Consider the following 21,942-nt stretch of genomic DNA (forward strand, 5'->3'; position numbering starts at 1 on the left):
CTTAATTTTCACTAATGGGGTGAAAACATTAGCAAATGATTTTATTTCTGTACTGTTAGATATTGCAAACCTTTTCTTATAGTTATATAAAGCATGTCAAGTCGTCTCCTTTTCCTACTCCAACACTCAGTACCTTTTAATGGCAAAGATCTGGCCTGTATTTTATCAATTTGACATGGAGATTTTTTTTTTTCTAATTCTGTTTCTTTAGTCTATTACAGGTCACTGAAGCATACCATAAGTATTTGTCTCAAGTGGTCAGTTACATAAAATGTACTGGGCTGACTGTTTTAGAATAAAAAGCAGTCTGGCATTATGATGTGGTAATTATTACTTTCAGAGAAAGAATTAGTTAATTCCTTAAAGTATATTGTATTAGTTACAAATTTAATATGTAAAAATGGTATAACTTATGAGGGAGTGAAATGATTAACCACTTGTGATTAGGGCTCATAAGTTTTAACCATAAAATATTCTAAAACATATTTGCTCAATTAGCATATTTGGGAAAGCAGTTGCTTTTGCAAGGATAATTTATAGGCATTGACCTGAAAACATATCAACAGGCATAGATAAGCATTTTTCATTATTAATCATCATTGCTATACCTCTGCTGTTTAAATAGTGTTTCTGTTTTTTTTTTTATGGCATTTGATAAAATTTTAAGGGTATGGTATTGGTATTAAGGCAAGATGTTCAAAAAGGTTAATCATGTTTATTTTTAACTTTTTCTTAAAATATTCATATTTTATGCAAATAATGTCTTTAACTTTTGATTAATCATTTTCAGTAATGTGTCTGCTAATTTTCTCCTTTTCTTTGTTTAATTTGCCCTTTTTCTCTATAATTAAAAAAGACCACCTCTTCCTAAAAGAAACATAAACAGTGGTAACATTGGAATGATTTATAATGTGAAATTATTAGTTTTTGTGTATAGATGTTTTTAAAATTTCTGAAGAAATAAAAGGCAAGCAGGTGACAAGAGTCTTTCTCCTTGCATTGGCTCTTTCATTTTCTTCAATGGCTTTTCCACTTTCCTTATCTGACCAAAGCAATTTGAGGAATATTCTCACAACAAACCTGATTTTTAGCAAAATCTGTGAGTCTTGATAGTTTAATTGAAGTGAGCATGTATATATTACTGTCAAAGAATTACTTAATTCAGAATAATAGACAACGTATATGGCTTATTTGCTAAACTGTTTTTAGGTATTATCTCATGTAATGCTCCTCATAAACCTATGAGTTGATTACTGTTGTCTATGTGAGAAAACTGAGATGTAGAGAAGATGAGTAACACATGTAGGAAGTGGTGGAGTCTAAACTCAGACTCAGATCTGACCTAACAGACTGAGGTCTTAAATACCAATGCCATGATAAGGTATCTCTCAAGGAACTCTGAGTAGATTGGCATCTTTTGGAGCAGAAATATGCTTTCTACGCTGACTTCTGCAAAAGCTTTGGAATCTATTTAATCTTTAGCTTTAAAAGAGGAAATGAATTGGAGAGAGGTACACATTTTTACAAATCATATATTCATTCTTTGGACTTCACTATGGCATTTCAACAAAGATGCTGACCATTAAATGTTGTTTATACTAGCCTCAGGGCAGAAGCCATCTACTTATTTAAAATTAATCTTTAGCTAGCTATTAGAAAAAATAAGCAAAACTGTCTGAAGCAAGAAATGTAAAATATACACTATGTGATGCCATGGAAAGAACTTTGGAGTGGACAGCCCAGGGGTCTTATTGAAGCATGGCCACTTATATAACTTTGGGTAAGTTACTCTGAGCCTTAATTTGTTCATCTGTAGAAGGATGAGATTAAGTAATTCAAAGCATTGTTGCAAGGATTAAATGAGATAAAATCCCAGGCACATAGTAGAATAATCATTCATTCCCCTTTTTTTCTATTCCAAGTTTTAAATAAAGTTGGGTGTGTTTTTGAATGGAAGAGTATCAGTACTTTTATTATTTGAAGTTTGATATGGGTGACATTTTCTAGTCTCTTTTTTGTATTCTCCTAGTTGAAATACGGATGCAGCCTTTTGATGTTGAGTTGCATTTTCTTGAGTGTCTAAGCTGCCAAAAATAGCTTGTTTACTTTGTATTAAATAGTAGAAGATCTTAACGATGTTAGAGGAAAGACAATGGTGGATAGTACTGTATTTGCTTTAACTGTCATTGAAACATCCAGTTTTCTTCCATGTTAAAGTTTAGTTGTCTTATTTAGGTAGTGCTTTAGTTTGCAGAGTGCAGACTAAAGCCCTTGAGGTAGGGATTCAGATGATTTCCTAATATCTGATAGAATCATCAATAATCTTTACCTAATTCTTATGTAACTTTAGAGACTATACTCTTTTCTAAAAAGAGAATATCAGAACACAGTGAAATGTCTCAGAGTTCTCCTGAAATTCTACATGATACAGGAATGAAAACATTATATTGCCGTTCCTCCCCGGCAGCCAGGCGCGCCTCCAGTCCTCCCCTCGGTCCCCAGCAGCAGAACAGCAGCCGGGAGGCCTTCCGGCACCGTTTGCCACATGGCCGCCGCCTCTGCGGCGCTACGATGTACTGCGAGAAGTGGAGCTCCGGGGTGGAGATGTATCTCTTCCTTGAAGACCTGTGGGAGGGCTCCTGCATCCTCTGCCTCTGCTCCAGAGCGTTTGTGGAAGATCAGAAATAGTGCAGTTTGGGATTAAAAGGCTACTACGTTAAAGACAATGGCAACAGTGCAGGAGAGCAAGCTACAGAAGAGGAAGAAGGTGGTCATTCCCAGGGCACTGCAGAGTCATGTGACAGCAAAGATGTAGGCCCAGATGAAAGTGAATTTGATTCTGAGGCTGAACTCATAAGAAGTATGGGACTGCCACTTCAGTTTGGTAGGGTGTCTGCACATAAGAATTTTGAGGTATCTATGAATACTAGAAACAAAGTTAAAATAAAAAGAAAAAACATCAAAAGAAGTACTTAGATGAAATTAAGAGAGAATTTTGGAGACAAGAATGTGAGGAAGATGACATTTTGGCTTCAGATGATCCATCTTCATCTGAGAATGAGAACACCAGAAGGTATAAACTTCGAACCAAAAAAGACATTGAAGGTGAGAATCTTCCTGCTGAAAATACATTATCTCCAAAGCTGGAAATTATGGAGCTCTGGGAGAAGTACTGGAAGGAATACGGTGGGGAACTGCTGTGGCAAAGCTGGCAAGAAAAGCATGCAGGTCAGATGCCGTCCTCAGAACCCTGGAGCATCCTTAATACAGAGGAGGAATGGGAGCAGCATTATAGCCAGCTGTCTTGTATTATTTGGAACAGTTTCAGTATTGGGAAGCTCAAGGTTGGACTTTTGATGCTTCACAAATCTGTGATACAGATACTTGTGTGTCTAAAACAGTAGTTGACAGCAAGAAAGACGAAAATTGCACAAAAGCAGATGAACTTTCTTCTCCATCTTCATCAGTGGGTAGCGGAAGCTCTAGTAAAAGTGATAAAGATCATAATGAAATTATTGATGGACTTAGTAATATAAGTCTGAATTCAGAGGAAGTAGAACAGAGCCGATTAGATCCCTCTGTGAGTTGTGATGGACATCAGTGTTTAAGTGAAGTTAGCAGAAGAGAATGCGTTGCTTTGGGCCAAAGTGAACCATGTAATGGAGGAAGCAAGGAAAGCAGCTTGTCTGAGAAGAGAAGCACAAGCCAACCAGCTCAGGATTCACAAGAGTCATCAGAAGCAAACAAACACAATCAAAGACAGACCACACCTCATCGGCACTGATGGAGATGAGAGTGGCGGAGATCCACCTGAACAGAAGCCAAGCAAATTCAAGAGGAGCCATGAACTGGACATCGATGAAAACCCGGATTCAGACTTTGATGTCGACGGTTCCCTTCTAGGATTCGAGCATGGCTCAGGAAAAAATATGGTGGAATTTCAAATTTCAGTCACTGGCGGGTCAGGTATCCACACAAGAATGTGAAGTACAAGTCAAAGTACTTGGACATGAGAAGACAAATCAATATGAAAAACAAACACATGTTCTTCACTGAAGAGCCAGGAAAAACTCTTTTCAAGAAAAGCAAAACTTTGAGTAAGGTAGAAAAATTCCTAAAATGGGTTAATGAACCAATGGATGAGGAAGCATCGCAGGAGTCAGTTTCTCATAACAACGTGCAAGATACTTGCACAAGCAGTGGTTTAGAGGAGCAGGAAGTGTCTGTTGAAAAAGGGGATGACCCACCGGAGACGAGTGAACCAGAACCTGGAAAGCGTCATGCCATGTCTCCAGCTGGGGAAGTGGGAACAGAGAAAACTGACAGGGACAGCACAGAAGCAGCAGTGACAGATGTGGGTGACTGCCCCACCCAGGCTGCACCAGACCGTCTTCAGGTAGAAGCCGAAGCTGAAAATAAAAAGAAGAAGAAGAAGAGCAAGAACAGCAAGGGAATTGGTCTGCCTCCTGAGATCACTGCTGTGCCCGAGCTAGCAAAGTACTGGGCCCAGAGATACAGGCTCTTCTCCCACTTTGATGATGGGATTAAATTAGGCAGAGAGGGCTGGTTTTCAGTTACACCTGAGAAGATCGCTGAGCACATTGCTGGCAGGGTCAGCCAGTCCTTCCAGTGTGACACCATAGTTGACGCATTTTGTGGAGTTGGAGGAAATACCATACAGTGTGCTTTAACAGGAAAGAGAGTGATCGCCATTGATACTGATCCTGTTAAGATCGATCTTACAATAATGCAGAAATTTATGGGGTAGCAGACAAGATTGAGTTCATCTGTGGAGCTTTCCTGCAGCTGGCTTCTTGTTTAAAGGCTGATGTCATGTTTCTCAGCCCTCCTTGGGGAGGACCAGACTACACCACTGCCGAGATCTTTGACATCAGCACCATGATGTCTCCTGATGGCTTTGAAATTTTTCAGACTTTCCCAGAAGATCACTAATAATATCATTTATTTTCTTCCAAGAAATGCTAATATCGACCAGGTGGTGTCCTTGGCTGGGCCTGGAGGGCAAGTGGAAATAGACAAAACTTTCTTAATAATAGATTGAAGACAATCACTGCTTATTTGGGGGAACTGATCAGCAGATCAGCCTCTGAATCATAAGTGAGGTGGTATAGAGATCAAAAGATCATAGCGGTCAGAACACTATTCACTTGGAATTTCTTCTCTGTATTCACTGATACTTTGTACCCGTAGTCAAATGGGTATTTGTACCCTAATACACTTTTTCCCCACATTGATGCAGTACCATCCAGAATTTGCTTTTAAACATCCATTTATTTTATAAAGTTAGTGTTTTTTAAGTTTCTATTGAAAAAAATGTGAAATATATTTTGTAATATAGAAGTTTATATTCTTTTTCTATTAAAATGGCAGTGAAAGGAAGAAAAATAAAAACATTATATTGTCACCATGCATTTTGGACCAGTTGCTTAGTAATTAGATTTTGAATCCAATTTTGTTTCTTGTCTTGAATCAGTGTGGGTGTTTTTTTTTCTAATTAAATTTTATTTATTTTTTTATACAGCGTGTTCTTATTAGTTATCCATTTTATACATATTAGTGTATATATGTCAGTCCCACTCTCCTAACTCATCACACCACCACCACTACCCCCACCACTGCCCCCCTTGGTGTCCATATGTTTGTTCTCTACATCTGTGTCTCTGTTTCTGCCCTGCAAACTGGTTCATCTGTACCATTTTTCTAGGTTCCACATATATGCGTTAATGTACGATATTTGTTTTTCTGTTTGTGACTTACTTCACTCTATATGACAGTCTCTAGATCCATTCACATCTCTACAAATGACCCAATTTCGTTCCTTTTTATGGCTGAGTAATATTCCGTTGTGTATATGTACCACATCTTCTTTATCCGTTCATCTGTCGATGGGCATTTAGGTCATGCTTCCATGACCTGGCTATTGTAAATAGCGCTGCAATGAACATTGGGGTGTATGTATCTTTTTGAAGTATGGTTTTCTCAGGGTATATGCCCAGTAGTGGGATTGCTGGGTCATATGGTAATTCTATTTCTAGTTTTTAAAGGAACCTCCATACTGTTCTCCATAGTGGCTGTATCAATTTACATTCCCACCAACAGTGCAAGAGGGTTCCCTTTTCTCCATACCCTCTCCAGCATTTGTTGTTTGTAGATTTTCTGATGATGCCCGTTCTAACTGGTGTAAGGTGATACCTCATTGTAGTTTTGATTTGCATTTCCCTAATAATTAGTGATGTCAAGCAGCTATTCATCTGCTTCTTGGCCATCTGTATGTCTTCTTTGGAGAAATGTCTACCTAGGTCTTCTGCCGATTTTTTGATTGGGTTGTTTTTTTAATATTGAGCTGCATGAGCTGTTTATATATTTTGGAGATTAATCCTTTGTCCATTGATTCATTTGCAAATATTTTCTCCCATTCTGAGGGTTGTCTTTTTGTCTTGTTTGTAGTTTCCTTTGCTTTGCAAAAGATTTTAAGTTTCATTAGGTCCCATTTGTTTATTTTTGTTTTTATTTCCATTACTCTAGGAGGTGGATCAAAAAGATCTTGCTGTGATTTATGTCAAAGACTGTTCTTCCTATGTTTTCTTCTAAGAGTTTTATAGTGTCCTGTCTTACATTTAGGTCTCTAATCCATTTTGAGTTTTTTTGTGTGTATGGTGTTAGGGAGTGTTCTAATTTCATTCTTCTACATGTAGCAGTGTGGGGTTTTTTTCTGTCACAAAATATTTGGTTAAAATAAATTATTACCGGACGTGGTATATTAAATAGATTATCTTAGAGCTGCTCTGAGGGAAAGAGGGATTATAATTCTGCATTACACTATTCTAAGATGGTATCATTTCACTCAAAGTTTCAAAAACATAAATTAGTTTATTATCATAAAATTTGCTTATTTTGCTTATGTTTAATGAAGCCTGAGATTTTTATTTTTCCCCATTTAGATATAGAAGGTGAGTTTATATTGTCAAATGAGAAATTTAATTCATAGAAGTCAAAAGCAGGGTGTAGATTTTCCCTGTGATAACACGCAAAGACAACAGTCTCTGAACTGAGTCAGGGGCCTGTGTTCCTGTTCCTGTTCTTTCAGCTGCTCATTTTCTTATATTAATCAACCCACTCAACCTAGCTGGTTCCTAGTGTACAGCAGAGGTTGAACCAAGTTGGGTTTTAGTTTTTGTGCTTTAGGGGTTACAGAACTTGAAAGAACTAAAGAAGAGAAAGCCAAGGGGATACTGCTCACATACACATGTAAAAACATCCACTGTAACCTGAGCCCATCTATTTTATGTTGGAATTCTATATAAAATTTCATTTGAAAGAAGAGTATCACATTTACCCCCAAAATAGATGATGATAATGATAATTTTTAAAATTTAAATTTGCTCAATTAGATTATCCCCAGATCCTCTTCCAATTCTGGCATTCACTGTATCTGTATTTCTTGTCCTCATTACTTGGAAGCATAGTGTGAAGGACAGACTTCACACTATGAGACTATGAATCAGAAGACCTACTAACTCCAGTTATGGTACTAATTACTTGAGCAAATTATAGCTTCTTAGTTGTTTGGACTAACTGTTCTTTACAGAAACTATCTGTTTTGTAGTCTGTGGTTCCAGGCTACCAGACAGACCCAGTTTATTTTGTGGTGGAGTTGTAAATATGGAATTGGAATATATTTTTAAACAAGAGTAATTGGTAAGCTAAGGTTCAGTGTTAATCATAATACTTGACTCCTGTAGGCACAGCTGTTATCCATTATCTTCAATTACTTTATTACTCTCCAATTATCAGTTACTCTAATATAATAGAATATTAGTATAATTGATCTAAAATAGATTACTTAAAATATTTTAAGTTCTACTTTTGGAATCCATTCATTACATGATTTTTTTGTTTTTGAATGGGGCAGAGGTACTTTATTTCATTACTTGAACTAAAAAGTAAAATCAAAGGTCAAAGTTTTCCAGTGGAAACCAAGAGGAAATCTTATGAATATCCAAGGTATAATCAAAATTAAACACAACCTAGAGCCAATTCAGAAAGCTCAATAATCTTCAAAGTGGTTTTCATGCATTAATTAATGCTGATGGCATCCCAAGGATGAAAGAAATTTAATTCTCATATTTTAGTTACAGATAACCACAGGAAAAACCTGAATGGATCAAGATGTGCCATTTTAATAAGGCAGGTCAACAAATATTTCGTCAAATATTAAGGATCTACCACATCAGCAATATATGAGGTGCAAAGTATTACACTGATGTGGCCTACTTTACAGCCTGTTTTTTTTGTTTGCTTTAGACTTTATTTTATAGAGGAGTTTTAGATTCACAGCAAAACTGAGAGGGGTACGGGATTTCCCACATACTCTTCACCCCCACACATGCATAGCCACTCCTGTTTATCAACATCCCCCACCATCTATCAGTTGTACATTTGTTACAATTGATAGACCTACATTAACTCATTATTATTTTCCAGAGTACATAGTTTACATCAGGGGTCACTCATGGTGTACATTGGGTTTGGACAAATGTATTGGGACATGTATCTACCATAATAGTATCATACAGGATAGTTTCACAGTCCTAAAAATCTTCCTGTGTTTTGCATATTCATTCCTCCATACCCCCAACCCTTGGCAACCAATGATCTTTTTACTGTCCCTATTTTGCCTTTATTACATGATGTTTTGGGAAAGCACGTGTGTCTTTAAATTATTGTTTGCTTAGGTTTTATATTAAAATTAGTTTCTATTTCTATAAAGTGACTACACAAGTTAACCAGACAGGCAAAGGTGGTCTGGAAATTCATAAGTAGTTCATATGTGAATCACTCAAGGAGATATGTACTCATTATGATTTCAGTGTTCAAAATATTCAGAGTTCAAGGATTATTGCTGAGGGTACATTGTATACATTTTGTATGCTGGCTTGTGTTTTTGTTACTACTAGGCAAATTGTTACAAGGAACTGACTAGAAAAATTTTTATTAAATTTCACACAAAATAGCTATTAGAGGTAACAATATTAGTAAGTTTTTCCAAGTTTTTTTGTGTAGAGAATTGCCATCCCTGTGCCCTACTCCCACCAGTAATCAATAATCGTTTTCTCCTTACAAAGTCATGGCTGTGCAAAAATGCTGAAGAAATGGTAATGTAAGATAAGGCCATTCAGTTAGTTAAGTAAGTATGAAAATGTTGCTGAAGCAGAGGAAAACATAGTATTGTCAGCAAATAGAGACCTCCCCACAGAAGTTCCATAAACGCAGCTTTTAGGCATTAGAGACAGAGGCAGAAGAAGTATTCGAAAAGGAAAAGGGAAAGGGTGGCAAACCCAAACTTCCTGAATTTCAGAATTATTTTCCAGGCTGTCCTGGCACTTAGGAATAGGAACTTTCCTCCTCCTCCATTTGCCTAGCGAGCATCCTTGGCCTCTACCTACTGGATGCAGTAACAACTCCCCCCCACCTACTCCTTCAGCTTATAATAACCAAAAATGTCTCCAGACCCACTAGCTGCCAGTAGCACCCCTCAGATATAGCAACCAAAAATGTCTCCAGACATTGGCTACCTCCCCCACCCCCCCACTCAGTGGGTTAGGGAAATCACTCCCAGTTGAGAACCACCAGATCCACCACCTTCTTTAGAATGGTGGTTTATATGCTTACCTGCACATCACCTTCACTTGTGGAACAGAGAACCTGACCTGTATTTAAATGTGTTTCACACCTCCTACTGAAGTATGTTCCAGGTTCGAAGTAACTGATTTACAATGAGCTTTTCCAACAGCTCATTTATAAATGAGGAAATAATGTATTTGTCTGTATTCTCTTACTCAAGATGTAGTTCGTGCTAATGAGAGACTAAAAATGATATGCAGGAAAGGTGTAGTTGTGACCCGTCAAATGTGTTTTATAGGTAAAGTTGTGTGTCTCCTTTTTGCATTGGTGCTGTGACTCTTTTTCTCCTTTCAACATATCACTTCATTCATGTTTGGTGTCACAATGATTATTGCATATGTATCTTTTCATTAAAAGGGGTAATAAACTACTAAATATTGGCATAAAAAGAGGACGCATTTTGAATATTATTTATTTAGTATTTTGAAACCAGGTAAATCTGATAGCATGGTGAGCAAAAATCTGAGTCCCAATAAAATGGTTCTAAATCTCAAAAGCTTTGGTGAAGATGGCATTGGTCAGTTCCATTTTTATGAACGTTATCACCAGTCTTTTAAAGAGCCTTGTCTGAGTCAGAAACAAAATGGCCCTGGTCTGGACTCTTCCTCTAGTGAGCTCTGTGACTTGGGAAAATCACCTCTCTGGGTTTAGAGATTCCTCATCTGTCAAATCTAAGGGGACAGACCAGATAGCCTTCCAGGTCTGTGCCAGCTCAAAATACTGTCAGATTTTTTTTTAATGTTCATGGACTGTGAAATTAAAATTTTTTTTAGTTCTAAAGCTGTTACAGAGTAGGGAAACTAAAGGAAGAAGATAAAGGTATAAATTTCATTCAAAGATGACTCCAAATAAACTGATCTATTAAATTGAGCTGTGTGTTATATGGAAAGAGGTGCTCATTCAGTGCTAAAAATTACTAACTCTAAGATGTATGAAGTGGTTTTTGTGGGTAACCAGGTTTGCCCCCGACTACTCTGTGGGAAGAATATTTCAAAGTTAAAAGAGCAAGATTGTGCCTTTGACAACTGAAAACCAAGCTGTCAGAATTATTTTTGTTTTTTGCTTCCATTTTGTATAAAATGATTGTGAAGACATCAAATAATGTGAAAGAAATCCCATGGTTGGTCATCTCTGTAAAACCATTTAATTGGTTATGGCTAGTATAGTCTGAGATTTTTTAAACAGTAGAGATAGTTTTTCAAATAGCAACGTCATATTTATTATATAAATCCAGCTCACTCACTCAGTAAATGTAGTGTCCTACCTTTAATACTATATTTTATTGATAAAGTATATAGGTTTTTAGATGTCCTCTAACCAGTTTTGCAGCTGGGTGTGGAGAATAATAATATTCCATTCTAATTCCTAGAATAATTACTTCACCTTCTATAGCAGCAAACATATTTTCATCCTTCTCAGTTAATATGCACAGTTGCAAATGTCATATGTCATAAAAATAGTTTCTTTTCAAATTTAGCTATAAGATTTGACAATAATCATTCAGAGCAGTGACCATATTAATAAAAATATTTCTCTTCTTTCCTGAGCACTTTAATTTTTCTTCCTGCATCTTAATTGCTTTACTAAATTATAGACATAATATCTGAGGCGTCTAACCATTTTGAGATTGATTATTAATGAAAGGGGCATAGAGAAAGGAGAACTAATCTGGAAGTTTGTCTCTAAAACGTTGTTATTGAGTTATGCCAGATATATTGTCAGATTTCTCTATTCTCTTATTTAGGTGATGATAGCCCCTTAAGGGTGATCATTAATTTTTGGCAATTAGTTTATTTCTTTTACATGCAGACTGACACTTAAGGATTTAAATAGCAGTGTCTGAATCAAAACTCAGATTTATCTTCGAAGTATTAGGGCAAAGTCACAAAGCTTTCCTGGACTTCAGTGTCCTTTATATAAAATGGAGATAATGGTTCTTAAGAATACTGTGGAGAATGCTTATTAATGGGTGATATGTTCGTGCCAAATATTAAATATTTCTAAATAATAGGATTTGATCAAATTATCATAGCATCTTTCTACGTGCATCAAGTAAAATTGCAATAGTTGATCTGTAAAAATTAAAGAATAGAACTCAGTCTTTCATATAACTCCATTTGCTATTAGGGTCAAAGGAAAGCAATCTTTTGGGACAGAAGATTCAACGATAAAGTAAGGAGGAGGAGGAAGAAACAGGGTAAATTTCCTAAATCATGCAAATTATTGTGCTCTGATAATTCAGCTGGAATTTAAACTCTACTTTTGAAATAGATACTGTTTCTTTCATAAACAAAAATGAGAGCCAATTTTTTTCTCTCTCTGAAGGGAACATACTTCACAGCTGCATTAATTTAAAACACTAAAATAACAGGGTGGCAGCACTCAGTAAGAAACCAGAGTGGCTTTTGGCTACATTTCTGTTGCTTCTAAGTCCTTTTCAAATATTGTAATTAACTATACTGTTTCTGCTGTTTATTCTGTTTATACTAATTTATCCATGCCATTCCTTGAGTTGCTGGTTCTACCTCCTTAGTAAGAAAGAATATGAGAAGAAAACAGTTTGCGTCTTACCGTGGCGATTTCTGTGTCTTGCATGAAGCTTTCTTTATATGTAAATTGTATTTCTCTCCTCATTCCAATCCATTATTTTTTCCTGTCTCTAGATGTAAGGTTCTTAACGATGTTGGAGATTTCATCAGATGAGGACAAACAGCTGGTGAACGTTCTCTGGCTCCTCAATCCCTTTTCCATATCTTACCAAAACCCCTTTCCATGATAAATACCTGGAAATATTCAGAAGCCCAAATATTCAATTAAAATTGTATTACATTGCTTGCTTTTCTGTGTTTTCACCACATTGTGTCAAGTCATTTGAGGAGATAACCATACTATTATGTGGAAATAGTTTCCTTTTCTAGAATTAAATTTGATTCTAATGTTACCACTATAAATTTCATCCTTCTATTAACAAGGACCAAGAGTTTTAACAATGTCCTTGCCTTTTTGTTTCTTTCCCCTGCTGCCCACTATTATAAAAGTTGACAGATGCAAATCCCAGGGCAGCTTAAGAGGGTATATCAAAATGGGGACCATAAAATGTATTTAATGTAGGAAACTTGGAACTGCTCTGAACATGTTAAATCACTCCTCTTTGCAAATAGGAAGAAGAAGCCACCTATGACCAAACTCTTGAATTCCGTAGAGGAGGTGATGGCCAGCCAAGACGATCCACTCGGCCAACCCAGCAGTTCTACCAACCTCCCCGGGCTCGGACCTAATGTGAGAAGGTAAAGTTGACATTGTGAGGAGCTTTCCATGTAAAGAAAGATACTATCATGTTAAATATATAAGTCCAGTTATATATAACATATTATATTATATATAATAAATATATAATATATTATTATATATAATAATATATAAATATATATAATATTTCATAATAACATAGACCTACCTCATTTTATTGTGCTTCGTTGTATTGCACTTCACAGATATTGCGTTTTTTACAAATTGGAAGTTTCTGGCAACCCAGCATCAAGCAATTCTATCAGTGCCATTTTTCTAACAGCATTTGCACACTTTTCTGTCTCTGTCACATTTTGGTAATTCTCACAATATTTCAAACTTCTTCATTATTATTATATTTTTTACGGTGCTCTGTAGTCAGTGATCTTTGATGTTACTATTGCAAAATGATTATGACTCACTGAAGGCTCAGATGATGGTTAGCACTTTTTAGCAATAAAATATTTTTAATTAAGGCATGTACATCGTTTTTTAGACATAATGCCATTGCACACTCAATAGACAACAGTATAGTGTAAATATAACTTTTCTATGCACTGGGAAACCGAAAACGTAGGGTGATTACTTTATTGTGATATTCACTTTATTGTGGTGGTCTGGAACTGAGCCCTCAGTATCTCTGGGGTTTGCCTGTAATAGAAGAAAACTAATGTTTTAAAACTACTTTCAATTATAAAGTATTTAATATAATACCATAGTTACAAACTACTTTTTCTCCAAACCTTTCCCCGCAAATGCTATCCCTAATCTCCTTTTTTCTCTATACCTACTCTTTTCTATTGGAGGTGATGACAATCAGTGAAATGACTATAGGTTTGAAAGCAGGAAGAAGATGAAAGAAAACAAAGGACTAAATAATTATCAACCTGGGTAATTGAGTTTATTTTTTGTTTAATTGATTTCAGTCCTTTTTAAGAAAGAGGAAATGTTTCATATATACAGGAATTGGATGAAGACATAACTGCTTATTGAGTTGTAATTTTGGGGCCTTATGCTGTCAATCCAGAAACTTTCATCTTAGAGTTTCAGAAAGAGAGTTGGTATCTGAAAATCATCTTCAGTAGGAAGGAAGAGAAATATAACAAACTCAGCAAATTATAGGACCAATCTAAGACATCTCATTTTGATGAACAAAGACCTTCTTAATATGTTTTTAGAAAGAAATACTTTCGCCATCTTTGGTAACATTTCTATTTTTTCCTTATGCCAGGGTTTTTGAATTTTTTTTTTAATAATTAGAGTTTTCCTGTTACAGCTTTTGTTATACATCACATAGACTATTTTAGACTTTATATCTTTTTTCTTAGGCTCTTCTTAGTAGCAAGACTATTGAGAATTTTTAAGGAATTGTTCCCAATTCCTTATTTCCTTATTCCTTATTTCAACTGTTCATTCTGATAATGCTGTTATCCACATTGTATTTGTCCCCTACTAAGTGACTCTCAAACCAGCCAAGACTGTTTAGCACTTGCAATGCAGCTAGCCTGAATTGAGATATGCTATAAATAAAAAATGCATACCAGATTTCAGACTTAGTTTGAAAAAAAACTCAATAATTTTTATTATTTATATATCAAAATTTTATATATATATATATATATATATATATATATATATATATATATATTTTTTTTTTTTTTTGGCGGTACGCGGGCCTCTCACTGTTGTGGCCTCTCCCGTTGCGGAGCACAGGCTCCGGACGCACAGGCTCAGTAGCCATGGCTCACGAGCCCAGCCGCTCCGCGGCATGTGGGATCTTCCCGGACCTGGGCACAAACCCGTGTCCCCTGCATCGGCAGGCAGACTCTCAACCACTGCACCACCAGGGAAGCCCAGTGATAATATTTTTAATATATTGGGTTAAATAAAAAGTTATTACAATAATTTCACCTGTTTATTTTTAATGTGGCTACCAGAAAAGTAAGAATTACATATGTCTCAGATTATATTTCTGGACAGCACTGTTCCAGAGTCTTATATCTCCTGCAGCTTCCCCAAAGCTCTTTCATTGGTTAGAAATTAGTTCTGTCATCCTAAATGAAGAAATGTTTTCTTATATTTTCTAGCCCTTTGCTCCTTATGTAGTAGTGTGCCTGGAGCAGAAGCCTGATGCTATTTGACTTCTGATTTACCCGAGTAAGCCAGTATAGCACCTTTTTCCTCTTATCGTTGGTTTTTCTTTGCACTTAATACAAGGCTGTCAAGTAAACAGACATGACCTATTGTCCACAGTATCACAGAAGAGCTACTTCTTGACTTTGGGCATTTTTCTGTAGCATGCAAGAATTGACCAAAACAGAATCAAAGTATACGTAAGGACTTCAGCAACTTTACATTGTGCACAGTTGAACATCCACTTTTAAAATAAGCTCAGTGTGCTTATAATTAAATCTTATTTAAGGTAAATGAAAACAGAATTCCCTGTTAGCTTTCCAGGGTCTTCTAAATTGTTTAAAACAAGTTTTAAAATGAGGCCAAAGGTTCTCAACCCTCTGATTGCTTTAGGACAGTGGATGCAGGACTCTAGGGCTCTTCAAGGGTGCTTTAGGGCTGTTGAAGGGAGGGCTGGAAATAGAGAGATGGTGGGAGTGAGTAAGAGTGTAGCCAATGGGTAGAACTCTCAGTCCTCTAGCCTCTTCTTTAGTGTCTTTCATATGTTTTATACATTAGGGTTCCATCAAAAATTTCCTTTGAAAAAGAGTACACTGCTTAAAAGTAAATTATAAACCATAGCCCTGGGATAATTGTAGCTTATTCATATCAAACTGTACAGTGCAAATTGTTCCTAATCAACTAAAACGTTACAATCTAAGTGGTTCTCTATGTTCCCTGAGCTAAGACTTCCATCTTTCCCAGATGCTTGCTTTGGATTATACTGTTGAGATGGAAATCCTCACAGTAAGAAAATTAATTTTGGTGGGGGACAGTCCCATGATGGTTTCATTAAAAAAACCTCACTGCAAAATTTACTCTAAAAATTAATTAGTAAGACACGTGATCTTGGTTGAAAAAACTTATTTATTCATTTTTGTACTTAGTTCAAACATATGTTATGAAAAATTATGAAGTAGAATTAAATATACTATCTTTGGGAGGTTCAGCAATAAGAATTATACTTTTTGCTTTTGTCATACAACTGAATATATTATTTTTTTTAAAGTTGATATATTTATTACTTTTTTTCTTAAGTTATAATTTTAAATGAAAGGTTTTTAACATAAGCCTTTTATTTTTTATTATTTTTTAATACATCTTCATTGGAGTATAATTGCTTCACAATACTGTGTTAGTTTCTGTTGTACAACAAAGTGAATCAGCCACATGCATACATGTATCCCCATATCCCCTCCCTCTTGCGTCTCCCTCCCACCCTCCGTATCCCACCCACCCCTCTAGGTGGTCACAAAGCACGGAGCTGATCTCCCACTAGCTTCCCACTAGCTGTCTATTTTACATTTATTTCCTCATTCCTGGTTTCCATTTAACTTAAACATTTAAAAAGAAGATATACACTGTATCCAGCCATTTGACTTCAGGCAAATATAAGCGTGAATTCTAATATATGCTGAAATTTTTGTAAGATTTTATTTAAAATTATTCAAGATAGTGAGAAACATTTAAGACACTTTCTTTTATCACTTCTAAAAAACATAATTTCGTAGTCATAATCTTTATGTTTTGGGTATTTTGCTAGGTGATGACACATAGTAGCTGCTAAGTAAGTGTTTTTTAAATCAATGTATTTTTTTTTTTTTTTTTTTTTTTGTGGTATGCGGGCCTCTCACTGTTGTGGCCTCTCCCATTGCAGAGCGCAGGCTCCGGACGCACAGGCTCAGCGGCCATGGCTCACGGGCCCAGCCGCTCCGCGGCATGTGGGATCTTCCCGGACCGGGGCACGAACCCGTGTCCCCTGCATCGGCAGGCGGATTCTCAACCACTGCGCCACCAGGGAAGCCCTAAATCAATGTATTAAATCAAAGATTTAAAGTTGTTGTTGTATAATTTACATTCTTTGATTATCCTAAGAAGGTTTTTTACAATCCTTCTATACCATCACCACCACTGCCCACCCCTGCATACTCATATACTTCCCCCAAAGTGGAAAGGGAATTAGATTTTGCTTGAGCCTGGTACTAAGGACAACATCAGTGCTTAGCGAAAGCAAGAGATAGCTGGGAGTTAGGCCTCAGTGGAGGAGGAGGTCTCTGGGGGCAATGTGGGAAATAGGCCTAGGTCTGAGAAAGAGTGCTGGCAAGTCAGATTCACCCCCTGAGGGGAGAGAGGGCCCAAAGCCTCTAGTTCCTGGGCTCCTCATTGTTACAGACAACTTAGAGATAAGAGCATATATGGATAGAGAAAGTTATTTAATCAATGAAAATGACCAGAACTATGTGCATTTGGAAAGGTCCCTGACATTATTGGAGTCCTAGGAATTAGATACCAGTTATTGGTGGTGGCAGAAGAGTATGGCTTTAGACACGTTAAGAGTTTGACTTTGATGTGTTTGGTGCTATCATGAACTTCTGAATAAGAATTATATGATTAAAATTAAGCTTAAGAAATATTGCTGTTATGACATATATATACTGCTATGTATAAAATAGATAACTAATGAGAACCTACTGTATAGCACAGGGAACTCTACTCAATGCTCTGTGGTGACCTAAATGGGAAGGAAATCCAGAAAAGAGGAGATATATGTATACATATGGTTGATGCACTTTGCTGTACACTTGAAACTAACACAACATTGTAAATTAACAATACCTCAATTTAAAAAAAAACAGAAATAAATATTGCTGTTGGATGTAGGATGGATTACAACACCAGGAGGGAAAGAATCTAAGAAGCTATTGTACTGGTCCAGTCAAAGAGTTACAGCCTCGTGTCCTGCTGTAAAAGGAGAGAAATGACAGACCTGTGTAGAAAGACCTTGTCACACACATCAGCAGGAAGCTCCCTCCCTAGTGCCATGGAGGTTAAGGCTAAGTATGCAAAGTGGTTTAATAAATGGTGACTCACTTTTAATTTCATTTCTAGTGTCTTATTTGTTTCATGAAAGAGTAGTCTTCACAGTTTTGCATATTAACCAGAAACCTTGAAACCAATAGCTAAGCATAGACTGCTATATAAATACCATGACTTTGTTTATTTTCTAAGGTCCAGGTTTTAGCACCATTTGTAGCTGGTAAAAGATGGATTTTTAAATGGCTTTTTTTTTTTTTTGACAGTCTAGATCAGCATCTTTTTGCAAAATTTTTCAAATCAAGGTCAGGGAAGTGATTGCCATAAAGATAGCTATTATTACAGGACCCCGTGATGCCAGCAGGATAGGCATTGTGTGAAGTTAATAGTACCCAAAGCTCTTTATTTTCTAATCAGGAGACTATTTACCTCAGAAGACTTCTGCACTGTTTGAATGCAGCCATGGGAATGCTACCCATCCCTGCCCAACCATTCTTTCATCCATGAGACTGAAATAGGACTGGAGCAAACAAGGCTTCTCTCACCACCTCTCTCAGCCTTTTCTGTTGTCACCACCCAGAGTGTTTCTGCTAGAGTGGTATCTGATAAAGGTGGGGAGCAGGCAGGGGGAGGCGACAGACTCAAGTAAATTACTTGTGAGACTAAACCAGCTCAAAGGTGTTCAAAGGGGAAATGGAGGTGGGTAGAATGGGGGTAGATGTGCATTGGCAGACTGCATCTTTTTTAGGTCATCCTCTGTTAAACTCTACTCAGTTAATCCGAATTCCTGAAGTCCACATGCTAGCAATAGAGGGACTAACAGTGATAGAGATGTACTTGAAGAATTTCTAGAAGAAAAAATTATTTAAAAGATTTTGCTTTTTGTTTATATACTGATTTATAGAAATTATGTTTATGAATTAACAGTGTCCAATTTGCTCTACTTGTGATCTATTGATACTTATACAAACACTTCACATTTACAGGTAAGTTTCAGCAGCGTATCTTGCGTATGGAAAAGTCAATTTGAGGGTCCAGTTTCACTTTCTTCCTCTCTTTTTAAATAGAGTCTTTGTGAAGAAGGGAGCTGTTGACTGAAACATCCTGGTCAAAACCTGTTGATAGACCTCCTACTTTCCCTTCAGAATAAGATGGAGCCATGGTGGATATTATTTGGAGAACTAAAAGACAGATTTTAGGGGAAAAACAAATTCAACCCACATAAAGAATGGGGAAAAAATACAATAAATTAAGCAAATACCTTTTACAAGTGAAATAATTTTTTCTTCTGCCATCAATAAAACCAGTGCACTATTAAATACATTGTTTTGCTGTATGCTTTATTTGCTGTACGTTATTTTTCTTGTTCATCTGGTACTAACCGCATACTAATTGCCTTCTGTAGAATGGCAATTACGGCATACTGATGGCTCCCTGTAATTACAGAATAAAATTACTTACACAGCTTGCCACATTTCTTACAAATTTTCTCAGGGCCTATTAACTCTTAAGTTTTGTTTCTTGATTAGCCCATGGTCGATTGTTTCTACAGTATCTTAATAAGTGAAAGAGTACAGGTGAGAAAAACATGGCTGATGGTATGGGGTTTTTTGTTTGTTTCTTTTACCATTTCTGTGCATCATAATCAACAAGGAGTTGGGTGGCCTGGGCATTGGTTTTTTAAAAAAGATCTCCAAGTAATGCTGGGTTGAAAACTAGCAGAAGGCCCATGGTAGTTTTGATGACTTTGACAACTGATAAGTCAATAAGGGAAGAGGCAGAAGAAAGTATCTGAGGTCTGAGAGTAGTTTAAAGAACTGGTTCTCTGCACTTTCTTGTTGGTAGATGGGGACAGTAGTATCTAGTACAATGTTAAGCCTAGAATAGACTAAGTGGATGGCACTAGTGTTGGCTAGTGGTTGTCATAACAATCCCTGAGAAGAGTTCTGTGTGGTAATGTGTGATATACATGACTTGACCTGATAATCAAGAAACGTTTAGATTCTAAAGCAAGTGAGGCCAGCCTATCTTCCCTGCTGACTGCTGGGTGCTGCTGGGGCACTGATGGTGGGAGTGCCATTTCTGACACAGCAAGATGTGCTTGGCTAAGTATACCAAAAGATAAGCTCCACCATGACTTTCTGTTATTAAGGCTAGTTGTAGGTCTGGATATGTGGGTGGAGTGTGTAATAGTAAAACAATTGTTAACTATTTGCTGAAGTTTTCCTAAGTGTCAGCACAGTGGTAAGCATTTTTCATTCATTATCTTTGTAATCTTCACAACTCTAGGACACTCTTCCCTCTTTTCCCCTCTTATTCTTTATTTTTGTTTTATTTTGGTTTGCATTATGGTTATATTCTGTTATGTTAATTAGCCCCTTAGGTTTGTTTCACAGTTTGTTATTGCCATTAACTGTGACATTTATTTTTGTTGTTTCTTCCTAGTTCTATAGCAGATCTATCTCTTTCCCCTTCATGGCCTCTACCTCACCCTCACTCCTTCATCTCCTTCCTTTCCTCTTTTCCTCTTATTTCAAACCTTACTCTTTCTTTGAATTTCCATATTTATATTCTTAGCTTAAGTTCTTTATTCTCCTTTCAAAAAATGGTTTTAAATATAGGTCAAAAATTATTCAATAAATATGTACTGAATACTACTCCCTGTGTTCTAGGCACTACGCTGTGAACAAGACCAGCATGATCTCAAATCTCACCAAGCTCCAGATGTAGGTCCTCTTAGCAATTTGTTTTAGTAGCTACATATTATCCTTTTCACATTCCTTTTTTTTTTTTTTTTGTGGTACGCGGGCCTCTCACTGTTGTGGCCTCTCCCGTTGCGGAGCACAGGCTCCGGACTCACAGGCTCAGTAGCCATGGCTCACGAGCCCAGCCGCTCTGCGGCATGTGGGATCTTCCCAGACCAGGGCACGAACCCGTGTCCCCTGCATCGGCAGGCAGATTCTCAACCACTGCGCCACCAGGGAAGCCCTCACATTCCTTTTATTTCTTTATTATAAACTACATTTCTTAAATATTTCATTGACTTTTATTTTTGCTAAACTACTAAAAATTATCAATTTTTAATTAAAATATTTTACCTTCTGCTTTGCTTTTCAAAATGATTTTAATTTTAAAATATTTTTCACCTCGGGGCCATGGACATTTGTTTTCTGAAGAAAGTCCTCAAGATAGGGGGAAGCACCTGAGGTTGTCTCTAAACTTTTGCCACTTCTTCAAAGTAGACCTGACCTAAAGGGTGGTTAGCACTGGTAACCATTTTTTTCCCACCCTATACCACTTCCACTTATTAAGATACTGTAGAAACAACTGTGGCTTAATAAATGAAGAAAACTAAGAGTTAACAGACTCCAAGAGAATTCCTAAGACACACTCCTTCAAAGCAAAGTACTAAATTTTGTCAATTAATTTGGCCTCCTCCTCCACACACTTTTCCTCACTACTTCCATCTTTCTCTTCTTTCTCTTTCATTCTTTTTTTCTTTCTCTCTCTCTCTCCTCTTTTTCTCCTCTTTCTCCTGTTTGTTTTTGTTTCTTTCCTTCCTTTCTTTTCTTTCTCTCTCCTTTTTTTGTTTCTTTCTCTTTCTCTTTCTTTCTCTCTCTCTTTCTTTCTTTCTTTCTTTCTCTCTTTCTCTTTCTCTCTTTCTTCACTTTCTCCCTTCCTCCCTTTGTCACATTAAATAAATAGTTCGTAGTTTGGTGGACCTTCCAGGCTTAGGCCATGATGACAGCAATACCACCACACACACACACTCCCAGCCTCATGTGATTCTCTCCTATTTTTATATAGTTACGTCTCTCATGGGCCTGTCTTTGTGACTCTTAACTAACTCATCATGGATAACCCAATACCTGCAAGGAGTAAACATGGAAGGAACAAAGAAGGAAAATATAACTGATAGTGGTAAGAGTGGTGCTTCCACTCTGACTGGGCCAGAGTGGCTGT

At 36.8% G+C, this 21,942-nt stretch overlaps 1 protein-coding gene and 1 pseudogene across 1 annotated transcript in view; both read left to right on the plus strand.

Annotated features, from left to right (window-relative positions):
• Positions 1-19,300, plus strand: part of TDRD3 (tudor domain containing 3) — a 210,793-nt gene extending 191,493 nt beyond the window's left edge. Inside the window, exons 14-15 of the mRNA XM_059042391.2 lie at positions 12,867-12,992; positions 19,047-19,300. Coding sequence (XP_058898374.1) covers positions 12,867-12,983 — 117 coding nt within the window. The 3' untranslated portion in view covers positions 12,984-12,992; positions 19,047-19,300. The remainder of the gene's footprint in view (positions 1-12,866; positions 12,993-19,046) is intronic.
• Positions 2,572-5,118, plus strand: LOC131743561 (trimethylguanosine synthase pseudogene; annotated as a pseudogene).
• Positions 19,301-21,942: the final 2,642 nt, after the last annotated feature.

This window comes from Kogia breviceps, chromosome 16 (genome assembly GCF_026419965.1).
Source record: "Kogia breviceps isolate mKogBre1 chromosome 16, mKogBre1 haplotype 1, whole genome shotgun sequence".
NCBI classification, from domain to species: Eukaryota; Metazoa; Chordata; class Mammalia; order Artiodactyla; family Physeteridae; genus Kogia; species Kogia breviceps.